Raw genomic sequence first — 22147 nt, 5'->3', positions numbered from 1 at the left:
CTCCTCTGATTATTCATCTGTACTTTTCATCTTTAGCAGCTGCTGATAGAAAATCATTATTTAGCCTATTTAACTATTAATATCATGTTCATGTGAGTGTGGCTGGCAGCAGAGCATTCTTTCATGATGGATCTTGGCAAGCTTAGTAAGAAGCTATTATTCAGTTATTGAACTGGACCAACCCGAGTACAACATGAATAAGTACACTGTTCTTGGAATGGTTGGAGAAGGTAATTTTCTTTGTATAATTTACAATTGCATAAACAAATTATTTATCTTTACTTTAGGCCCCATGTAATAATATAAGCAAAAATGTTATTGTTATTATATATTGACACAAAATAATAATGTCCCGTTTATCAGATCACCAGAATACAATAACAATTTTGGGTTTTTATACAGTAAAATTACTAATTTACTCTATAGATAGAGAAGGAGGATTGATTCATGTTACATTTACAGATTAAAGAGTTTCACCGTTTATATCCTATCATTGATGCTTAAACCAGTTTTAATTAAGGCAGTTTTTTTGCTATATTCAAAATGTACTGTAGAGATAATGGATAGTCCTTATTTCACAGGGTTGTTTGTAATCACATTAAAACTAATTTTAATTAAACATGTTTAACCTCTCAAAATCTCTAGACTCTAGAGGTTGTAATAACTACAAAATTTCTAACAATAAAGTCACTTCGTCTATTCTTTTTTTCAGGGGCTTATGGAGTGGTTTTAAAGTGTAGACACAAGGTCAGTTATTTGCTTCTAACTAAAGCTAAATGCTTTACAGAGTAATGCACACTTTTAGTGATATAACAGGTTGTCTTTTAGTGTTTCAAGTGGTAGATGACTTAAATCATTTACAAGGCCTGTTTTTACTAAATATAATTTTATTACAGTCTAAAATAGGCCTATATAAAATGTAATAAAGTATAAAAATGGTAATGTGAAATCAAAAAATCATTCTTTTCTCTTGAATTTTCTGCCCATGAATTATATTATATAACACCTATATAAATTCCTGTCATTTGATTGGACGAATGTGGGTCACATGGCGTGCAATAGTACGCACTATTCAACGATCGTTAAATAGTACTTTTTGAAACATTTTTGTGTACGAAAAAAAAACGTCTAGATGTTATATAAAACAAATAATGAATGTTTTGTATTCGTGTAATGGTACAAATAATGGCACTTGGTGAATGATGAAAGGTTATATCAACTCGGCTTTGCCTCGTTGATATAACCTTTCATCATTCACCTCGTGCCATTATTTGTACCATTGCACTCATAAACATTCATTATTTGTATAATATGTTACACAAATTCTACTATACTATTCTATATAAAATTGGAAAACTTATTTTTTATGTAAGTGTTTTTGTTTTCCTCTTTTTTCCTGCAAAAAAGTTTGTAAGAACAAATTTACATTAGGTACTGTTAGTGCACATGTATGTTAATAAAAATGATATCATTCCTTTTTTCTGGTCTAGGCGACTGGAGACCTAGTAGCTATCAAGAAATTCAAAGACAGTGAAGGCAAGTTGTCTGAATTTTATTCTTAAATCCAGAATTATTATAAAGCTGCTGACATATTTTATTTCCTTTCATTTGTGTGATGAAATATTTTGAACATTCCTACATTCATTCAAACTGTTTGCTCAGCACTTGGACACTATCATTATGTTATTATTGAAATCTTGTTGAGTATTTACACGTCTGATTGTATGTATCACAGTATCGTAGTAGTACTGTTGTACTAGTAGTATCAAAACATGAGTAATACTATCAATTGGGTTGGCCAAAGTACAAGATGTGATTATAAAAGTTAAATTCCTTTGTCAAACAGTCTGTACAGGTCACATCTGGGGTATAAATCAGAATACAGGGGGAAACCCCTTACATTAGTACACAATACTTAATAAACATTATGTGTATTACTATTATTAGTAAATGACGAATTTGTAATTATGATGTTAAGGGACAAATGAGCTACTGTAAGTAATTAGTTGAGATTAGATGAGATCTCTACCTTCAAGTTCCAAGTTTCAGTACATAATATTACTGATGAGCAAGTATAGTCCAATGCTCAAGTATAATTCCACCTCTAATTTAGGCTAAATCTAGACACAAAACTTTGGTATGGTATAAGCCTACCCCCAACAATATTGGCCAAATTTCATACCAAGACCCCTGGGTTTAATTGGTTATATACAGTACAGTATGGTCACTAATAAACCCATGGAGGATTTATTTTAGCCTTTATTCTAAAAAAGTATAATTCCACCTCTAATTTAGAATAAATCTGGACACAAAACTTTGGGTATGGTATAATCCTACCCTCAATATTTAACCAAATTTCATACCCAGGCCCCTGGCTTCATACTTGGTCATATTGTATGTAACCCATGGAGGAATAATTTAGCTTCCTTTATAAAACATACATAACATAATTTAACGTATTAGCAAAAATTTTTTGCAAACTACAGTACCTTAAAAACAGTTTTAACATACGGTATTCCAGATTCTACAGTAAGAAAATTTGATTAAAAGAATTAATTTCAGCAATTCAACAAAATAAATTGATTTTAAAATCAATATTTGAGAATCACAATCAATAGGCAGAGTAAAAAGCAACAGTATTAAAAAATACTGTTATCAATTTCATTATGGAAAGAAAATTGATATACTATAGGTCTATAGAAACTATTAATGAATTTACAATTTTCCTCAAATTCTTAATTAAAACGATATTATTGACAAAGCAAGACGAAGTGTATAATATATTTTATTAACTAATCAATCAACAGTAGCTATACTCATGGCGTCATTAGCAATATAATACTTAACCAATAAATTCAAACTGAAGTGGGCTAATGTGTACATACTGGTAATTTAGTACACCATTTGTTAACTAAAGCTTTAACGTAAGTGGTTATTAGCATCGGCCTAATTAAATAGAAATTCAGTAGCAATGTACATTTAACACTTTGGGTATGGTATGGTATTGGCTTGGCAGTTAAAATGTTTGCCTCTAATTAATACTATAGTGCAGTAGTTCTAGTTCCGAAGCCTTTCTGACACAGTAAATTTGCTTTCTTCTGATGTAAAAGTTTTGGTGACTGCCAAGTTTTAGTTTTTTTTTCATTAATGAAAGTGGCTTAGGCTCTGTCTAAACACTATCAAACTGTATGTGACAACAAATGTGATGTGCCCATATATGGACATGGTCATATCACTACCATATTTGGGTATATCACTAGCAAAAAATATCATCTTATTACTGCAGTAATTTCAGACTTATAATATAACAGATTATTAATTTCATGATTAAATAAACTATATTGAATGCAAATTTTAATCAAAAGATAATGAAGATGTTCGAAGAACAACTCTACGGGAATTGAAAGTGTTACGGCAGCTGAAGCAGGAAAATATAGTTGGTTTAAGGTACGTGTGACCTGTAAAATAATAAAAGTAAACATTCAACAAATTAGGCCTAACCAAAGACTTTATATGTGCCTACTACCTACTGTCTTCATTAAACAATATCTATTTTGTGCCTAGCTTATCTAAATAAACCAAAAATTGCCCTCTCTCTGAAGAGAGGATACATTGCATAGTATTACTGTATTACTGTATGAAATGTTACTGTACGGTTATTTATAACGCACAATTGCAATAATATTTCATTATTTTATTTCATATTTTTCATTTTTAGAGAAGCGTTTCGTCGCAGGGGCAAGTTGTATCTGGTATTTGAGTATGTTGATCGGGTAAGTCTACACCCTTAACCAGATATTATCAAATTACTTATCTGTAGTAATCATTAATTTGTTGTAGTTTGTACAACTAATGTGTTTGTAGGTTGAACACTTATTAACCAAGTTTTCCAGAATTGTTTACTAGCTATATTCTCTACTGATAAAATCTTTCTAATTTGATGTATTTTAATAGTTATTAGTTACAGGTGGGTGGCCAATTACAGGCCACTCACGGTCGACTCTTGATCCGACTTGCTTTTAATTCATGTGAACGGCTGCTTAAGTGTTTTAATTCAGTCATTGTAGTGTTTTCATATCACATATGAACTTTATCTTAATCATATTTTTTTCTACCTGTGTTGTCATAATATTCATGTAATCTTTCCCCCAAAAAACAAACAAAACATTGATGATAATGCCAATTAAGAGATATATCTCTTTGCACAGTATACGAACTTAAATTTCCTAGTCAATATCTTTCTTATTAAATAAATATCTTGTTTTGCTTGACTGCAATATTAGTTGATGTGGTAAGAATTAAGTTACATAGTGCTTTACTGTTTGCTTTGTTTTAATTGCCAAGTAATTAAAATCTTAACTCAGACGAGACTGTATTCAGTTTCTTTTTCATCACATTTTACAATCTAACGTTACGTCAACATTTGACAAGAACATCTAAAAATAGAAGAACGGTGTATGGCAATATGTCAGACTATATATAGAATCAAATTAGAAAAAAAATTAAATTAATCTAAATCATAAAGAACAATAAGCTCTGTCTACAGTATCAAACTTTATGTGGGATGTGCCTATCATGGTATGTCATATCACTACCATATTTGGGCATGTCACTACCATATTTGGACACATCACACTTTCTTGTCAAACTAGTTTGATAGTGTAGAGAGAGCTTAAGATAATTGAATTAAAGACTAATTTTGATTGGATTATTACAGAATATGCTTGAATTATTGGAAACCATGCCAAATGGAGTTTCGTCAGACAAAGTCAGGTATTTAGAAATATATTTTATTGATCCTCAGTTGAGGAAATTAGGCCGGGAAACAATCGGATAAAAGTTTACCAAGGGGCAAACATTCAATTCGAAAGATGAGAGTAATGTAACTTGCCTAAGGATACAAGCAATACAGTTTCAATCGCATGCCTCTCAAATACTAGACAAATGCCCTTGCCATTTATTTTTACGCCAATATTGCTCTCTCTTATTTACCTTTTTTTACCCAGGAAAACTATATATATTTAAAAAAAACAGATCAAACATGGCTTTAAAAATATAAATGATTCCAAATACTGTCCAGTAGGCCCCCGTTTTTAGGAGTTCTCGTGTATTACTATTAAGCATAATACTGTTAACATTTGGACTTTTTTAACATTCAAATTAATTTGTTTTTAGGAGTTATATTTATCAACTTGTAAAGGCTATAGGATGGTGTCACTCCAATGATATTATACACAGGGGTAAGATCATTTTACTGTGTACAGTATAAAAAAAACTTATAAAAAATAAATGCTATTTCCACTTGTTCTATTTCTACTTGTCTATTTAAACAAAATAGTAGTATTTTCACAGACTGTGATAATATAAGCTATATTGAAAACAAAACAATAGTTTGTGAAATATCAATATATAGTATTTTAATTGTCAATTGTATTTATTTTCTATGAACAATAAACATCTTTATCTTTACCTCTAAATTAAAAATTCTTTTGTTATTAAAAAATAATTATTGGCCTACCATAGCAACGACTTTTCTAAATTTGGTTTGCAGTTATGACAACAAATTAATATTTGTATTCAGTCTTGGTAATGAATATTTAATAAGGTAATAATTGTTGATTTTTTTTTATTACAGATATCAAACCAGAGAACCTGCTTATTAGTAGTAACGATACCTTGAAACTGTGTGATTTTGGTAAGGAATAATTTTCTAGGCCTCTTCCAGGCCCCTCCCCTCTACCTCCACAGGCCCTTCTTCCTCCCCAGGCCCCTCTATCTCCCCAGGCCCATCTTTCTCCCCAGGAGCCTCTATCTCCTCAGGCCCCTCTACCTCCCCAGGCCCTCCTCTGTTCCCAGGACCCCACCGTCCTCAGGTCCCTCTCTCCCCCTAGGTCCCTCTCCCCAAGGCCCCTTCCCCTCTGATTTATGTAGTTTCTTTTTGTAGATCCTGTCATATCAATATTGTCAAAACATCATCCCTAATATTATTACTACACTATTATTCAAATTTATATTAATAAATTCTATAAATCGCATCCTGTAAGAAATTATTATCTATTGTATAACCACATAGTCTAATTTAAAAATAATATATTGTTTACGAAAAACCATGGTAACTTAAACTAGGGCAGCGATATTCTGTACTCTCTCAATACCGATAAATCTAATTTTGTCGCAGTGCTACACCTATAAAACGTCAATACAATTTTATTCATTATTAAATCTAGTAATTAATTTAGATTAAAGTTTGCAGAAAAACACTCGTTAGTTACCCGATTAATATTACTCAATAGCTGTGTTTTTTATTGTCCTTGCACAGGAAGCCTTGTCAGCATACTTAATGATGGATTTAATTTAAACAGCTCTAATTGAATAGAGATTAAAAATGATTAGTACAGTAGAATTGCTATTTATCAATGTTTAGTAGATTGATCATGGAGTAAAGAATATTACTCCATGGATTGATATAGTAGGTATACTGAATAGCGTTTAGAATTAAATGAAACTATGATGTAAAATCAAGCAAACTAAGAAATTTACAGGTTTGTGTTTACACTATCAAACTAGTGTGTGATATGCTCAAATATGGTAGTAATATGCCCAAATATGGTAGTGATTTGACATCATCATGTCCATATATGGGCGCATCACATTTTTGTCACATAAAGTTTGATAATGTAGACAGAGCTCTAGATTATTAATATAATAAAGTTAAACGTCAGCATTTAAAAAACCGACCTAGTTTACTTTCCTTAAAAAGGTACTATTGTACAATAGAACCTCTCCTTTTGGACACCCCTATTAAGGGGACACTCCTATTAAGGGGACACCCCTATTAAGGGGACACCCCTATTAAGGGGACACCCCTATTAAGGGGACACCCCTATTAAGAGGACACCCCTATTAAGGGGACACCCCTATTAAGAGGACACCCCTATTAAGGGGACACTCCTATTAAGGGGACACCCCTATTAAGGGGACACTCCTATTAAGGGGACACCCCTATTAAGAGGACACCCCTATTAAGGGGACACTCCTATTAAGAGGACACCCCTATTATGGGACACCCCCCCCCCCCCCATTAAGAGAACCCCCTTATTAAAGGAATACTTTTTTTCTGTGTGTTTTTTCCCGCAGTATTTGTTATGATTTTATGAAATAAATAACACAGTTACGCTCTTTTTTCGTTTCAGGATTTGCTCGTAGCATTGCTAGTAACACGCCTGTAGCTAATTATACAGAGTACGTGGCCACTCGCTGGTACAGGTCACCAGAGCTTCTATTGGGGTCAGTACAGTGTTCAATATTCTTATCCCGTTATGAGTGTACACATAATTTTGAATTTTTGTTTTATTGTTTTAAAATATCTTTTATGTTATTGAAAAGTTGAAAGAATCTGGTAGGTATACAATTATTAATTATTTCAACAGTGCCGAGTATGGGAAGGCTGTCGATATCTGGTCAATTGGATGCATACTGGGTGAATTGGCTGATGGTCAACCACTCTTTCCTGGTGAGAGCGAGATTGACCAACTGTATGTCATTCAAAAGATCCAAGGACACTTGCCACCATATCAGATGCACCTTTTTGAAATGAACCCACGGTTTTCAGGTTTAAAGGTTTGTAAAAAAATCTAAAAGCTTATTGCCAAGGCCTCAAAGAATATACTAGGTTTTTCTGTTTTTTTGTTTATTTTGAGAAAAATAATTCAAAATCTCTGGTCAATACAAAGTAAAATTACCAATAAATTAAAAAAAAAAAACTGTTAAGATTAAAAGGTGTCAGTATTTATTATATGCTCAAGTAGATTATATTTTACTGCAGTAGTATTTTACTGCAGTAGTAACAGTATACATATTTCCAATACTTCCATTTGAATTTATTATTGTTTTAAATCCTAATTTGTATTAATATGAGCTTTCAATTTTACCGAAATTTTTTTATTGCAGTTTCCGACAGTGAGCGAGCCTCAGACATTAGCAAAGCGGTATATGAGTGTTATTAATGGCGTTATGTTAGACCTTATGCAAGTAAGTATATGCTGGTTACAAGCAACAAGTTTTTGCAATTGTTTAACGTCTATTCATTTCTACAAAGGCAGTTCTGCAATTTTGCTCCTCTCATTGTACAGTCTCTGTGGGGTATTTGTTTGTAGCATTGAAGGTGAAAAAAAATCAATATTTGATGTTATTGTTAATTTTACCACAAAATGACTTAGTTACAAAATACTGGTAGATGTATATATAGATTGTAATACAATTAATAAATGTAAAACATGAGATCAAAGAAAGATCATTGTGAAATGATTGTTAATATTGATCACATGATAAGTTAATAATGTCTTTTGAAAGTATCACAATTATGTATAGTGCCCTCTATAGTTTGGTTAGTACAGTACTCTTGTTTGCATTCACATTATGACATTGTTAGAAGTAATGAAATTAAATCACAGAAATTATATAAAATATAAATTTCATTAAAGATATATTGCCCCCCAAAAACATGAAAAATGATGATTAATAAAATCAGACTTTGAACAGGCCATTTTGTAGTTTTAATAAAGTTAATCACTTCCACAGAAAAAAACAACGAAAAAAAAAAATGTTTTCACTTATAAAAAGACAAAACAAACGATTAAATTCAACCAAAATAACAGTTTTTTGAGGTAAATCATTTTTTATCAAATTTTTGCTCAAAAGGAATAACTATTATGGACATCAAAATGGTATATTGGAACAAAATAAATGTGAAAAAAGGTTTTCAAGAGGACAATACATCTTTCAATAATTAGTTGATTTTTCACTGTTAAATTTCAACATTTTAGGGTATGTTGGCGTTAGACCCAAGCCAAAGAATAACTATAGATGAATGCATCGAGCACAAGTGCTTTCACATGGAAAGGCTTCTCCGCAAGGAATTGCCCAGGCCGCAATCAGCATACACAACAAGAGAAATTGCTGAAGACAGTCATAAACGGTATTTTCATTAAATATTTTTTATAATAATGAATAGGCTTGTATGGTAACAATAAAAACAATAATATACAATATAATATACGACACAGAGGAGGCGGGCAGGCACTGAGGAAAAAGCTCCATTTACCTAAAAGGTTTTAAACATTTACAACATGTAATAACAAAAAAAGGACCTCAACTGTAAACAAGCTTTGCTGTGTTTCTATACTCTGTGATAAAGTAACAATAATCATTTATGGTGCCTACCCAATTCACCAAAAACAAAACCTTAGTTTTAATAAAACAAGTTTCTGTTTTTATTTTGCCAGTAATATTAAAGCCACAAAAGTTAGCCTCTTCAAAACGATATCCGAGGATGAACTGTGTGATGCAGCAAAGAAAGAAAAAAACGTTAAAGATAAAAGATCTAGTGAAGTCAACAAAACGGTTAACAAGGCGCTTTTAAAAGAAAACAATGTTAAAGATGACACGGATAGACAAATCCACCAGGTATCAGGTATGAACGCAACAATAAAGGAAAGCTTTGGTAAAAATGGAATTCAAAAACATAGCCAACTCCAGCAAATGGGAAACAATGTGCCCTTGAAACAAAATACTGGTAAAGATGACAATCAAAGACAAATCAACCAATCAGATGTGAATATGGCAAAGAGTTTAGGTGAAAATGGAATTCAGAAACAGAAGGAAGCTTATCAACAAACAATAGATAACACTGATTCACCATTACACTCAAAGTATCTGAAATCTGCAAAGAAAAAGAAATCTAGTCATCCAGATCAAATACCAATGGAAGTTACGAACAAGAAAATTCATGTTGAGCAACAAAATGATGTTTTCTATGGAAGAAAAGATATGCAGCAGAGTTATCCAGAACATCTGCCTGGTATGGAGGCTAAGCATGAAAATCTTCCAGAACACTTGAGGGCAGCAAAAGATAGTTCAAAATTAAGAAATAAAAGCAGTCGTGATGAGACACGTAAAACACCTAGAGAAAAAGACTTAAGAAATAAAGAAAATCAAGAAATTAGTCAAAAGAAAGTTCTGAATATAGCACCAGACATTTTGCACATGTCCCAGTCGAACCATGAGCGATTTGGAGGGTTAGATAAAACAACTCCAGATTATATTGATAACAAAAGCAACCATACAAGGAATGATTCGAAACATAAGTTTGAATCGCAATTAAGCATGTTTTTAAAACAAACGAGAAGTAATTCCCCCGTTTATGCCCATTCAGAACAACATTCGAAACGTTCCCACTCGCGCCTTTCTAGAGACTATGAACAAAAGAGGGAGTCAGGGTTGAAGAACATTCATGGTAATGCTTCTCCAACTCTGGATATCAGAGGAACTGACAGACATACGAGAAGCAGTGTAGAAAAACATCCGATGTCATTGACCTTGGAGACCTCAATATTTGGCATGAAAGAGACTAATTTGAGTGAAATGTCACAAAACGAACAGATGAAAATAACCCTTAGAGAAGATAGAAAGATGTCTGTTGACAATGACAATTCTGATAAGACTTTAAAGGTAAGACTTGTTTTTTTGATTAATTTAAACGATTACTTTTTGTCTTCTTTAAACCAAAAAAACGATGCTGTGCATTCAGTGGAAAACTCCTCTGAGATTTGTCAAGCAATTTGAAGGGTCAAAGGTTAACTCATGCATACAGTAGAACAGATTCGCTCTTAAAAGCTCTTGTAGAATTGTTTTATAGGACAGTTCGTCGACCTTATCCTAGACTTTATATACTGTATCATTTAATCATGGAGCTATACAATTAGATAGCTCCATGAGATAGCTCCATGATTTAATATAGACTGTATTTTATCATGGAGTAAAGAATATTTTAATAACAATTTCATAGTAATACACTTACTAAAACTTGTAATATTTCATTATAATATAATATGTAATTAACGATGTTTAAATGTGCATGTTTCAGCATACTGAGCATGCTCAGTAGATATCTATGAGTCATTTTATTGTTTCTTAACTATTTCTTGTATTTAGTAAATAACAGGAAATATGACATTAAGGTGATCAAGTAAAAAAGCCCACAGAAATTAAACTTTTCCCCATGAGAAAATATATATAATTATGATAATGCTATACCTGCATATTTCTCTATTTAAATTACTGAAATTCCTTTTCTGTATTTGACATGTAGTAGCAGAAACTTGTCTAACTTGTAAATGCTGTAAAAATATACACAAAGGAAAGTACATTAGTCGAACATTAGTTCCTCTGTGATTGCTTTTCTACAATTGTAAAGTTTGGATTCTTTCAAAATGCTATTTTTTCCACAACTCCAAAAAACGAATCCATAAAATATGTACTGCAGAGTATAATTAATATGCAAGTTTTTTTTAAGAATGAGGTATCTGTTGTATCATGGGAGGTTTGGAAATTGTTTTTGCTGGTTTTTGATCAAAATTAACAACATAAGTCTGTACTTTGTCGCCCATTTTGAATTAAATCTTAATCCATTCTAGACATCCAATGTTGATTAAATCATTTGATTGAACTTTCTTTTTTATAGTCAATTTAATTATTTTACAAGTACCTAAAAAAATTTGATCATATTATCAATTTATATCATATCTTGGAGGCAAACCATAAAACTATTTTTACCTGTTTAATTCAACCTCGCCCAGGTCGAGTTCGATATACCACCGTTTTTAATGTGTTGAACACCGCCCTCTGGCTGCGAATGCTCTTAATTATGTCTGTCTGGTAGGCCGTCCCCCGCAGAGAAACATTCATGCTATTCTAGATAAGAGACAATGTAAATTAGTATAATAAGGCCTAATTCTCAATCATTATGTCTTTCCTTTTGGGCTGGCTAGGCTGTGGTCAGTGAGAATTTCAAGAAGCCAAGACAAAATGGATTTGACAGGAAGAAACGTTCTCAGGGCTCCGCACCTTTGAGATTACGGTTAGCTCACGAGTACAGGCCACCACACCATGAATTGGTAAGCCGTCCTGTAAATAAATGATGGTGTCATTTTCATATATTACTGTATATTATACACATTTATTAAGTATATAATATAACATACTTTGGAATATTGAGGCTCAATACAATTACATTTTAGTACAAAACATGTTTAAAATGAACAAAATATTATTGTTTTTAATTTGTCCTAATTAAATTAAAAACAGTAAATAATAGTTACATGTTGTAGAATTTTTGTGAAATGAATTATATCATACTCGTAGTAAATGAATGTTACAGCTTATGAAATTTTGTTTGGTCACAAATTAGTTAATTAAGTCAGTTTAAATAAAAACAGCAATTTAGAAAACCAAAAATAGTTTGTCAAGTTTACTACCATCTCCATCAGGTTAGTGTTCTTCAAAACAAATAAATTTAGCGGTTTAGCTTGGTGGTCATGATATTTACTTGCCAATCCCAGAGTGCCCGGTTCAAATCCTTTGAGTAACCACTCCTATAGACTGCTGTAAGCCAGTGTATGTTTTTCTTTAAGTAGATGACCACCTGTTTAAACAGTTACTAAACTCGCTCGTGCCAATCAATGTGTCTTTATCAAATAAATTAATTTATTCATCTTATCTGCCGCTTATTGACATATCAAATTTGTCTTTTAATACATTTTTTTGACCGATTGAAACATGAATCGGCAAATTTTTTAATGCGGCATGATAGAAAATAATCATGTTAATCTGTTTTTTGATGAATGTTTTGTTTAGGTTTAAAAATTAAATTAAATCAATTAATATTTAATTATTAATAAATAAAATCAGTGAATAAGCATAAAAGTATTTTACATAAATTATGCGATTTATTTGGCGCCAATCAAATTTGTAATTTATTAAATGCAACAGGAAAAACATTCTGGGTTTAACTCATAAAAATTGTTAACAAAATTAAAATAACTATTTTTAGAATCGTAAATAGATTTGTACTTTATTAGGTTACTTTTGTGGTGTTTGGTGGTGCCCCAGTTCTAAAAATAGATCTTAATAAGCTTATGTTGTTATTGAAAACCAGTCATTTTGTTATTTAAAAATGTTTTATAAAATGTTGGTTCATTTACAATAGTATACAGTACTATATTACATATTTTTTATATAATTTAATTTTAGCCATTACAAAACCCAGAAAACATGAAGTATAGAGAGTCTAAACCTAGCGAACATGACTCACCAACTTACGCAGAGAAAGCAAGACACGGGCTGACCTCTGACATGAATAATTTAACTCAAAAAGAGATAAGAGACCGAAACACATATAATGGTAAGATAGGTAACATTGATATTGTTTGTAAAAGTAAAAATGCAATTTTAGCATTCCATACTAAAATGATTTTTTTCCCACAATGCTCTTGACTAAATCAAATTTGTTATAATTCCAGATACTAGTAATGATAATCATCATCGATTAGCAGGTAATAATCATATTTCATCTTTTATTTTCAATATTGTTTACTACCAAAACAATTTACAAAACTTATCAGTAACCAACTAAACAAACGCCATGCATGAGTAAGCATTTCTCAGTAGTTTACCTTGTGATTGGCTTTAATTGAATTGATTTAATCACTAACATCATCTTCACGGCAGTGACCAGTCAGTATTAATATCTCTATAATTGGCTTTAATTTGATTGTCCAGATAGTTTAATCAGTGATTTCAATTTGTCTCCACAAAATTGACCACTAGTATTAATGTCTATGTACATGGCTTTAATTTGATTGTCTAGTTAATCCAGTGATATTTTTGTGTTTTTTTAGAAGTGACCGGTAGTTCTGCTCACATGAGTGGGTTCAACCGCTATTCGGTTATTGCTACAGATAATAAACAACGAACGTTACAACGAGACAGTCCAACACTGTAAGTTTTCGATTGTATCTTTCACTACAGCATTAAATATGACCGGAGTATTATTTTAGTATAGCCAAGGCAATCTAACAACAGGACATTGAGCTCGCCTTACTAAGATAGAAACTTGTAACAGTACATTGATCTTATGTCTGGCTGTGACAAATACCAATATAACTGTAGTATGTACATATACTCAGTGGTGCGCAGTGTATGTTAAGGGCCATGGAACTGATCGTGTGTTGCAGCCACAGATAAACCCTTTGATCTTATGTCTGGCTGTGACAAATACCAATATAACTGTAGTGTGTACATATACTCAGTGGTGCGCAGTGTATGTTAAGGGCCATGGAACTGATCGTGTGTGTAGCCGCCACAGATAAACCCTTTGATCTTATGTCTGGCTGTGACAAATACCAATATAACTGTAGTATGTACATATACTCTGTGGTGCGCAGTGTATGTTAAGGGCCATGGAACTGATCGTGTGTGTAGCCGCCACAGATAAACCCTTTGATCTTATGTCTGGCTGTGACAAATACCAATATCACTGTAGTGTGTACATATACTCTGTAGTGAGCAGTGTATGTTAAGGGCCATGGAACTGATCATGTTGCAGCCACAGATAAACCCTTTGATCTTATGTCTGGCTGTGACAAATACCAATATCACTGTAGTGTGTACATATACTCAGTGGTGCGCAGTGTATGTTAAGGGCCATGGAACTGATCGTGTGTGTAGCTGCCACAGATAAACCCTTTGATCTTATGTCTGGCTGTGACAAATACCAATATCACTGTAGTGTGTACATATACTCTGTGGTGCGCAGTGTATGTTAAGGGCCATGGAACTGATCGCGTGTAGCCGCCACAGATAAACCCTTTGATCTTATGTCTGGCTGTGACAAATACCAATATAACTGTAGTATGTACATATACTCCGTGGTGCGCAGTGTATGTTAAGGTCCATGGAACTGATCGTGTGTAGCCACAGATAAACCCTTTGATCTTATGTCTGGCTGTGACAAATACCAATATAACTGTAGTATGTACATATACTCCGTGGTGCGCAGTGTATGTTAAGGTCCATGGAACTGATCGTGTGTAGCCGCCACAGATAAACCCTTTGATCTTATGTCTGGCTGTGACAAATACCAATATCACTGTAGTGTGTACATATACTCAGTGGTGCGCAGTGTATGTTAAGGGCCATGGAACTGATCGCGTGTAGCCGCCACAGATAAACCCTTTGATCTTATGTCTGGCTGTGACAAATACCAATATCACTGTAGTGTGTACATATACTCAGTGGTGCGCAGTGTATGTTAAGGGCCATGGAACTGATTGTGTCGCAGCCACAGATAAACCCTTTGATCTTCGAAGCTCAGCATCCTGTTGTTAGATTGCCTTGGTATAATTTTTTTCTACTATACACAGTATGTCATGGCAATGAAATAGCTATAATTGGACCATATTTGTAAATGTTTTAATTATGCTTTATTAGTGAAAGCACAAAACATCCGTCATACAGGTTTTTTTCCCAAGCGGAATCTTGAACTTGACATGAATAGAACCTACAACCTTGGAATTGGAAGACGTGCATATTAATAACCAAAGCATAACATCGATAATTCAAATATTGGCACACCTAATATTAGTAACCCCCAATTATACCGTGGGTAATAACACACTCATCGAATGGAACATAGTTCCTAATTATGATAACATAACATCCAATGCTATCATATGTAAACACAACATCCAAACATATATTATCTAAGATAAAAGTAGGTACTATTAATTAGTTAATATTATTAACTAATTAATAGCACCTACTTTTATCTTAGATAATCACAACAGCACCTAATAACATCTTAGGTATCAAAGGACCCATCTAGCCCCCAATAAAATTCAACATTAATCAAATTGGTGCTGTGTATCCTACCACATGTTTATTATCGCCTTCCTTGTATCAAACCAGAATAAGAGCTAAAAATACTTATCCAAAAATGTCAGCCCTTTCCCTTCATACATCCTTATTACCTAATACAGCCACCAAAATCAAATCAAGCCCCCTCAAGTTGACTTTAAACAGGTGTAGATAGAACCGCTTAATTAAGCTTAGCACAACCACCAAAATCGAATCAAGCCCCCTCTAGTTGACTCTAAACAGGTGCAAGTAGAAACGCTTAATTAGGCCTAGCACTTTGAAGTTGGAGGTCATAGCCTGGTTGCTATCGTACCACAATCATTAACTGAAGACCACTGTATCATCATTATCTCTTTCTTTTTTGTCAGATTACAGATAAAATTAGAATTTACTTAATTAATGAATAACATTCCTATAATTGTCTCACGGTCACATAATAAAAACATGGTGTCATGCTCTATTTTACAGGTTTTCTACGATTTGTTTTCGACAGATCTCAAATTAAATTAAACCGATTGCTATTGTTCCATTTGGATTCTTAGCCACATTGGAGTCACATATATTATTACGTTTTTGTAACCATTTTCCAATGACCATCAATAGTTCAAAGGTCATACATTTATTTTACTTTCTTGTGTACGCAGAAAATCCCAGGAAAGTCTACCGTATGAAGATGGACAGTGGAGGGAGATAAAAAAGAAAAGAAAAAAGAAAAATCAGGTAAAAAGCCCTATAAGATATGCATTGTCTTCCAAATTTTACCAACTATTCTATCGTAGTTACTTAAATACAGTAGGACTTCTATTAAAGGGACACCCAACATAATAGCACCTTAATAAGGGTATCCTAAAGAAGGGGTATTAAAGGGACACCCAACATAATACCACCTTAATAAGGGTATCCTAAAGAAAGGGTATTAAAGGGACACCCAACATAATACCACCTTAATAAGGGTATCCTAAAGAAAGGGTATTAAAGGGACACCCAACATAATACCACCTTAATAAGGGTATCCTAAAGAAGGGGTATTAAAGGGACACCCAACATAATACCACCTTAATAAGGGTATCCTAAAGAAGGGGTATTAAAGGGACACCCAACATAATACCACCTTAATAAGGGTATCCTAAAGAAGGGGTATTAAAGGGACACCCAACATAATACCACCTTAATAAGGGTATCCTAAAGAAGGGGTATTAAAGGGACACCCAACATAATACCACCTTAATAAGGGTATCCTAAAGAAGGGGTATTAAAGGGACACCCAACATAATACCACCTTAATAAGGGTATCCTAAAGAAAGGGTATTAAAGGGACACCCAACATAATACCACCTTAATAAGGGTATCCTAAAGAAGGGGTATTTCTACTGTATAATGTATAAAAAGTGTGTTAAACAATTACTAAAATTTTCTTATTTGTTCTTAGTATCTTATTAAAAGCGAAAGTACAGATCGTCTAGCTATCCAAAAAGCAGTTTATGGGATTCGAGAGCAGAAGTCTCTTCGTAAACTCACACAAACTCCTGACAAGGTATGCCACTGTAGCTAAGAGGCAATATTCTTATGAAATAGAAAAGGATATTTTACTCTTACAAGGCTCATGATATGAAAAAAAAAGTTTGATTTAAAATTAAAGATATTAAATTAATAATGACACACATAAATGAATGCGCTTTATCAAAACATTTCAAGGTGTATTAAAGGTAAAAAAAAAATGTAAATGTTAAGCAATTTTATGAATCAAATTTCTGTTTTAATTTATCAGTTTTTTCCTTTTAAAAGTAATAAATACAGTTTGTAGAATGCATATGTTAGTAGTAATATGCAGCTACATTGGTTAAAATGTTACCATTTCTTTGTAATTTTAAAAACGCGTTCATATAGATAAAACTGAATGCTTATTAACGTTAAAAAGAAACTTGTATTTCATTTTGTCAAACACTTCAATATTAATAGTAACTAATTCTGCAGTCGTCATTTTCCTATTTTACTTGAGACATTATTCTCATAACATTCTATAATGGACTGAACATAAACCACGAACAGGGGTCTGGAATTAACTTTGCCAGGAAAATCTTATTAAATTAATTCAACTGTTTTAAAGTATTTGGCATGACTGTGTAGAAGATAATTCAAATAAACACCTCTGCTTTTACCTTTCTTTCACTTCTAAATTGATTTAAATTCAATTTCTTGTTCTGTCTAAATCATTTTCTTCATTTCATGTCCTAAAAACATGTTTCTACAAATTGCCTGGTGTCAAGATATAATTTACTGGCAACCATAGTAGCTGGAATGAAACGTTAATGATTATGTAATTTTAATTGATTTAATTTTAATTTCAGAATTCAATCTCATCCTCAAGTATTTGCCGTGACAATCGTTTACAGCCGTTATCAACAACAAAAACTTTACCCCAACTCCATCCCTTTCAAACAGCGCCATCACATGGATCATCTCAGGACAATCACGGCGGTCAAGGTCTTCCACATTCCGTAAACCGCACAAGTCAAGGAAAGCACCCATTAAACCGGATGGATCTGGAGTTCCAACGTCTCGGTGCCAAGACTCCTTCCAGTATTTCGACCGCTAGTCACGAGTCACCCGTTAAATTACCTCACAGCGATGACACACCAAGGCCGCTGCAACCTATGAAACACACAAAAAATAAACGATTGCCAACTGGGGATGTTGTCAAAGAAACAGCAATTTAATGTTTCAAAGTTTCCAAAAATAGTCACAAATCAAGGAGATATACAGTATTAGAAAATTGGGAAGTTGTCTGCTTCCACCAAAACACAAAAGTTACAATGGCAAATCATAATACACAATCATCTCCTAATTAGAATACAAAAAGTGGTACAGTCAACTCGCTAAATACAGAACATACATGGGATGGTCTAAAGGTCTGTCTACACTATCAAACTATTTTGACAAAAAAAGTGTGATGTGCCCAAATATGGTAGTGATATGATCAAATATGGTAGAGATTTGACATCATCATGTCCATATATGGGCACATAACATTTTTTTGTCACATAAAGTTTGACCCTTTGGACCTCAAGAAAGGTATAGTTTTGGGAGAGTTTCCAGTTTTCAGAAAGTCTATTATTTTGAGATTTGACTGAACTAAATATAACTTATATTTAATGTTACTATTGTTTATATTAAGTGTGCTTTGTTTTATAAATCAGCATTATTATTATGTAAATTAATATTACAGCATTATGTATTGATTACTTACAATTATTTAGTTTATTGTTAGAAATGTTATTCTTAATATCAATTATTAGAATCATCATTTTTTTTAGATAATTATGAAAATCATATCCAGAAAAATGTACCTTTATGAATAGTATACAAACCTCTAAAGCTCTGTCTACATTATCAAACTAGTTTGATAAGAAAGTGTGATGTGCCCAAATATGGTAGTGATATGCCCAAATATGGTACTGAAAAAAAATTTCCATCATGTCCATATATGGGCACATCACATTTGTTTGATAGTGTAGAAACTCGAGCTTAACGTTTAAATAGATGTCCATGATCAAATTCTATAGTTTTATCATTTAGTATGTGGTGTAGTGCTTATTGTACTGCAATAAAAAAGTATATTGCCTGAAGTATATTGCCTGACTGTACAAAGTCTATTAACAGTAAAGCGTTCTTGAAAAAAAAAAAGATATGACTTGAAAATTGTATCACAGTTTCTCACTTTCGGCAAGCGATTCCAGAATTTTGGACCAGCAAAATAACAGGGTTCACACTCATATTTTTACTGTTTAAAATTCATTGTACAAGAAAACACAACATCAGTCAGGCCTAGTTCTCTTCTTCCTTCCTATCTATGCATGTACAAGGAATTCAAATTTAAATATTTATTTATAATCATTTGAGTGTTATATAATACTTATGACGAAAGGATCATGTCCTAATACAAATGTTTTGTGGCCATTAGTTGTCTGAGCTCATGCTATTAGTTACAGCTATATTATGAGCAATGTTCAGAGGAAAAAACGGGCAATAAAATAAGTCGAAAAAGGCTAAAAATGCTCTAGGCCTCCAGTGTTGGAGGGCCACTTAGGATTCCTAAACCAGGAGACTTTACACCATTGGCTAGAGCATCAGTGTGCCTGGCTGGAAAATGTAAGGCTATGAACATGGTTATTTACATATGGGTATTTACATATAATATATATTTTTCAAGTAAATAATTATGTTTTTTATGATCAGGGAAGAGTTTAACTCTTCCCTGATATGATTAATATTCTACTACCTACCATAATTCTAAATTTATAACTCCATGTTCCTACGAAAAGTTGGTCTTGTCCATACTAGTTTAGATTTCTGATCATAACTTTTACTGTAAATAGAATATATAATATTTAGTAATTTTTATATTTTACATAAATTATTTAAACAAGAAATGCTTTAGTTTAGTTGTGCATTAATATTATGTGCTTTGAATTTTATTGACCAAATATGCATTTAAAAAAAAGTATTAGTTGTATCGATTTACAGAACTGCTCATTACTTTTTGTGTTAAATTTATGATGCTACTTTACAGTGGGTTCACACAGGCATGCAAAACATTACCTACCTCGCATTTTAACCAAACAAGAAAAACCTTTTATTTTATGTGTAGTTTTACATTGGACCAATGGCTAAACTTCACGTCTGAAAGATGATGGAATGGGAATACAATAGAACAACCTATGTTAAAAGAACATTTTTTAGGATCAAAGTGTGTCTTCTGAATAAGAGATATATAACAAATATTTCCCTTTTTTCATTTCATGAAAAAGTGCCCCTGAATAGGCTTGTCCCAGAGGAGGGCTCTGTGGTATTAGCATCTTGTCTAAAGCTCTGTCGACACTATCAAACTTTATTTGACAAAAACATGTGATGTGCCCATATATGGATATGATGATGTCATATCACTACCATTGCAGAGGCGAATATCAAACCTGCGTCATCACACTCCTTCTGACATACAACCCCAAGGCACTTCTACAAGTGTGAAACTTCACATTCTTTAAGGCTAAAACCACACCCACCTATGAGTTTCCCCTCTGATTCTAGGTGGGCGTCCGTGAGAAGCCTTACATGCCTCATTTGCAATAAGTTACCAAAGTTTGTCAGCCAAAAAAGCACTTTAAAAACATGTTATTTTGATGAATAATTAAACTTCATTTAACCTAAAATTGAGAATGATTCACATCCAATTACAAACCAATCACTTTCATGTTACTTAAGATTTAATTTTACATTTTTCCTTGAACTTTTGCGTGCATCTGTTTTGGGTGTATTTTTATTTATTGACATGGTTCTTCCGCAGTTTCATCCAAAATTAAATCATATGTTATGATAAATTATTTATAACAGTTCAGTTTGCCTTCAGGTCAAATAAATGTAAATGAGTTTGTTGGTGTTAAAAGAAAAGGACATTATAAACCATTATGACCCAACATCTCATCAGGTTTTCAGGAGCCTCTTAATAATTGGTAATCAAAATACAGAAATAATGAATGAATGGAAAAAAAAAGTAAAAGAATCCTATGATTGGTTGAAAATTCCTTTAAATCGAGAGTGGTATGTTAACTTGATATCCTTGAACAATTAGATATCACTTTAATGCGGCACATCACTTTAAAAAGACTAGTGGTAAGGTTCACTTAAGACCAGTTGTGTGGTTCACTTAAAAGACTAGTGGTGAGGTTCACTTAAGACCAGTTGTGTGGTTCACTTAAAAGACCAGTGGTGGGGTTAACTAAAGGGAGACACCAGTTTTAAAATTGCTCCTGAATTGTATACAAATGCTTCAAAAATAAACTGGGAATTGTTTTTGTTAAAATCAGTTCAATAAGCACCAAACGACAAACTTTACTCCCAGGGAGTTGTTAATTAGTTCATGAGACTCGTAAATAACAAATTATTAACGTAAGAAAATATTCAAAATATAGCCTCTAACATATTTACTGTGTTTTTGACCAAAGATACCACATTTGACAATGATGTATCACAGGGGGAAAAGTCCTGGTTTAACACTCCTAAGGGAGACCAATGCTGGTACGTAATTGCGTTTAGGCATACTTATGCTCTGGGCCCCTTAAGCCCTGGAGCCCCTGAGTTCAGCCAGTGAACGCGGATAGCCGTTACACCACTGGGTTTGTGCTACACAAGTAGTAAAGGTGTTAAATAAAGTATCTAAAATTGTACAGTATTATTATGTGACAATAATAAATAACAAATTATATTGTTTAAATATTGTAATTGTTGTGTTTTGTAGTAAATTTCAATTACATCATGGTTAAAATGTGCCTAATGTTTTATTAGATGTTTACCAGGCCAGCAAGCCACTAAATAGGTATTATATCAGTATCGGTCATAA

General features: G+C 32.8%; 1 protein-coding gene and 1 long non-coding RNA gene across 2 annotated transcripts; one reads left to right on the top strand and one right to left on the bottom strand.

The window, feature by feature from the left end:
- The first annotated feature begins 131 nt into the window (after positions 1-131).
- Positions 132-19295, top strand: LOC140049287 (uncharacterized). The gene is made up of 20 exons (XM_072094133.1): positions 132-230; positions 713-747; positions 1491-1536; positions 3366-3447; positions 3719-3773; positions 4718-4773; positions 5176-5240; positions 5636-5695; positions 7194-7287; positions 7431-7620; positions 7951-8031; positions 8826-8977; positions 9285-10509; positions 11829-11954; positions 13090-13240; positions 13359-13391; positions 13737-13836; positions 16398-16473; positions 17183-17287; positions 18102-19295. Exons 1-20 carry the CDS (start codon positions 194-196, stop codon positions 18468-18470), a joined length of 3138 nt encoding a protein of 1045 aa, XP_071950234.1. The 5' UTR covers positions 132-193; the 3' UTR covers positions 18471-19295.
- On the bottom strand, positions 3412-11884 carry LOC140049288 (uncharacterized). The gene is made up of 3 exons (XR_011845223.1): positions 11614-11884; positions 11095-11177; positions 3412-3458 (listed from the first exon to the last, which is right to left on the bottom strand). It is a non-coding gene; the product is annotated as an uncharacterized lncRNA (long non-coding RNA).
- Positions 19296-22147: the final 2852 nt, after the last annotated feature.

Source organism: Antedon mediterranea, chromosome 5 (genome assembly GCF_964355755.1).
Source record: "Antedon mediterranea chromosome 5, ecAntMedi1.1, whole genome shotgun sequence".
Lineage (NCBI taxonomy): Eukaryota > Metazoa > Echinodermata > Crinoidea > Comatulida > Antedonidae > Antedon > Antedon mediterranea.
This window is presented reverse-complemented; position numbering and strand designations above follow the sequence as displayed.

What these genes read in the sequence shown, in the direction of transcription:
- LOC140049287 (XM_072094133.1), top strand. Translation starts at nt 194, where the DNA reads ATGAATAAGTACACTGTTCTTGGAATGGTTGGAGAAG. An exon ending in TTTTAAAGTGTAGACACAAG is followed by an intron (nt 748 to 1,490) that starts GTCAGTTATTTG and finishes TTTCTGGTCTAG; the next exon opens with GCGACTGGAGACCTAGTAGC. An exon ending in TATTTGAGTATGTTGATCGG is followed by an intron (nt 3,774 to 4,717) that starts GTAAGTCTACAC and finishes GGATTATTACAG; the next exon opens with AATATGCTTGAATTATTGGA.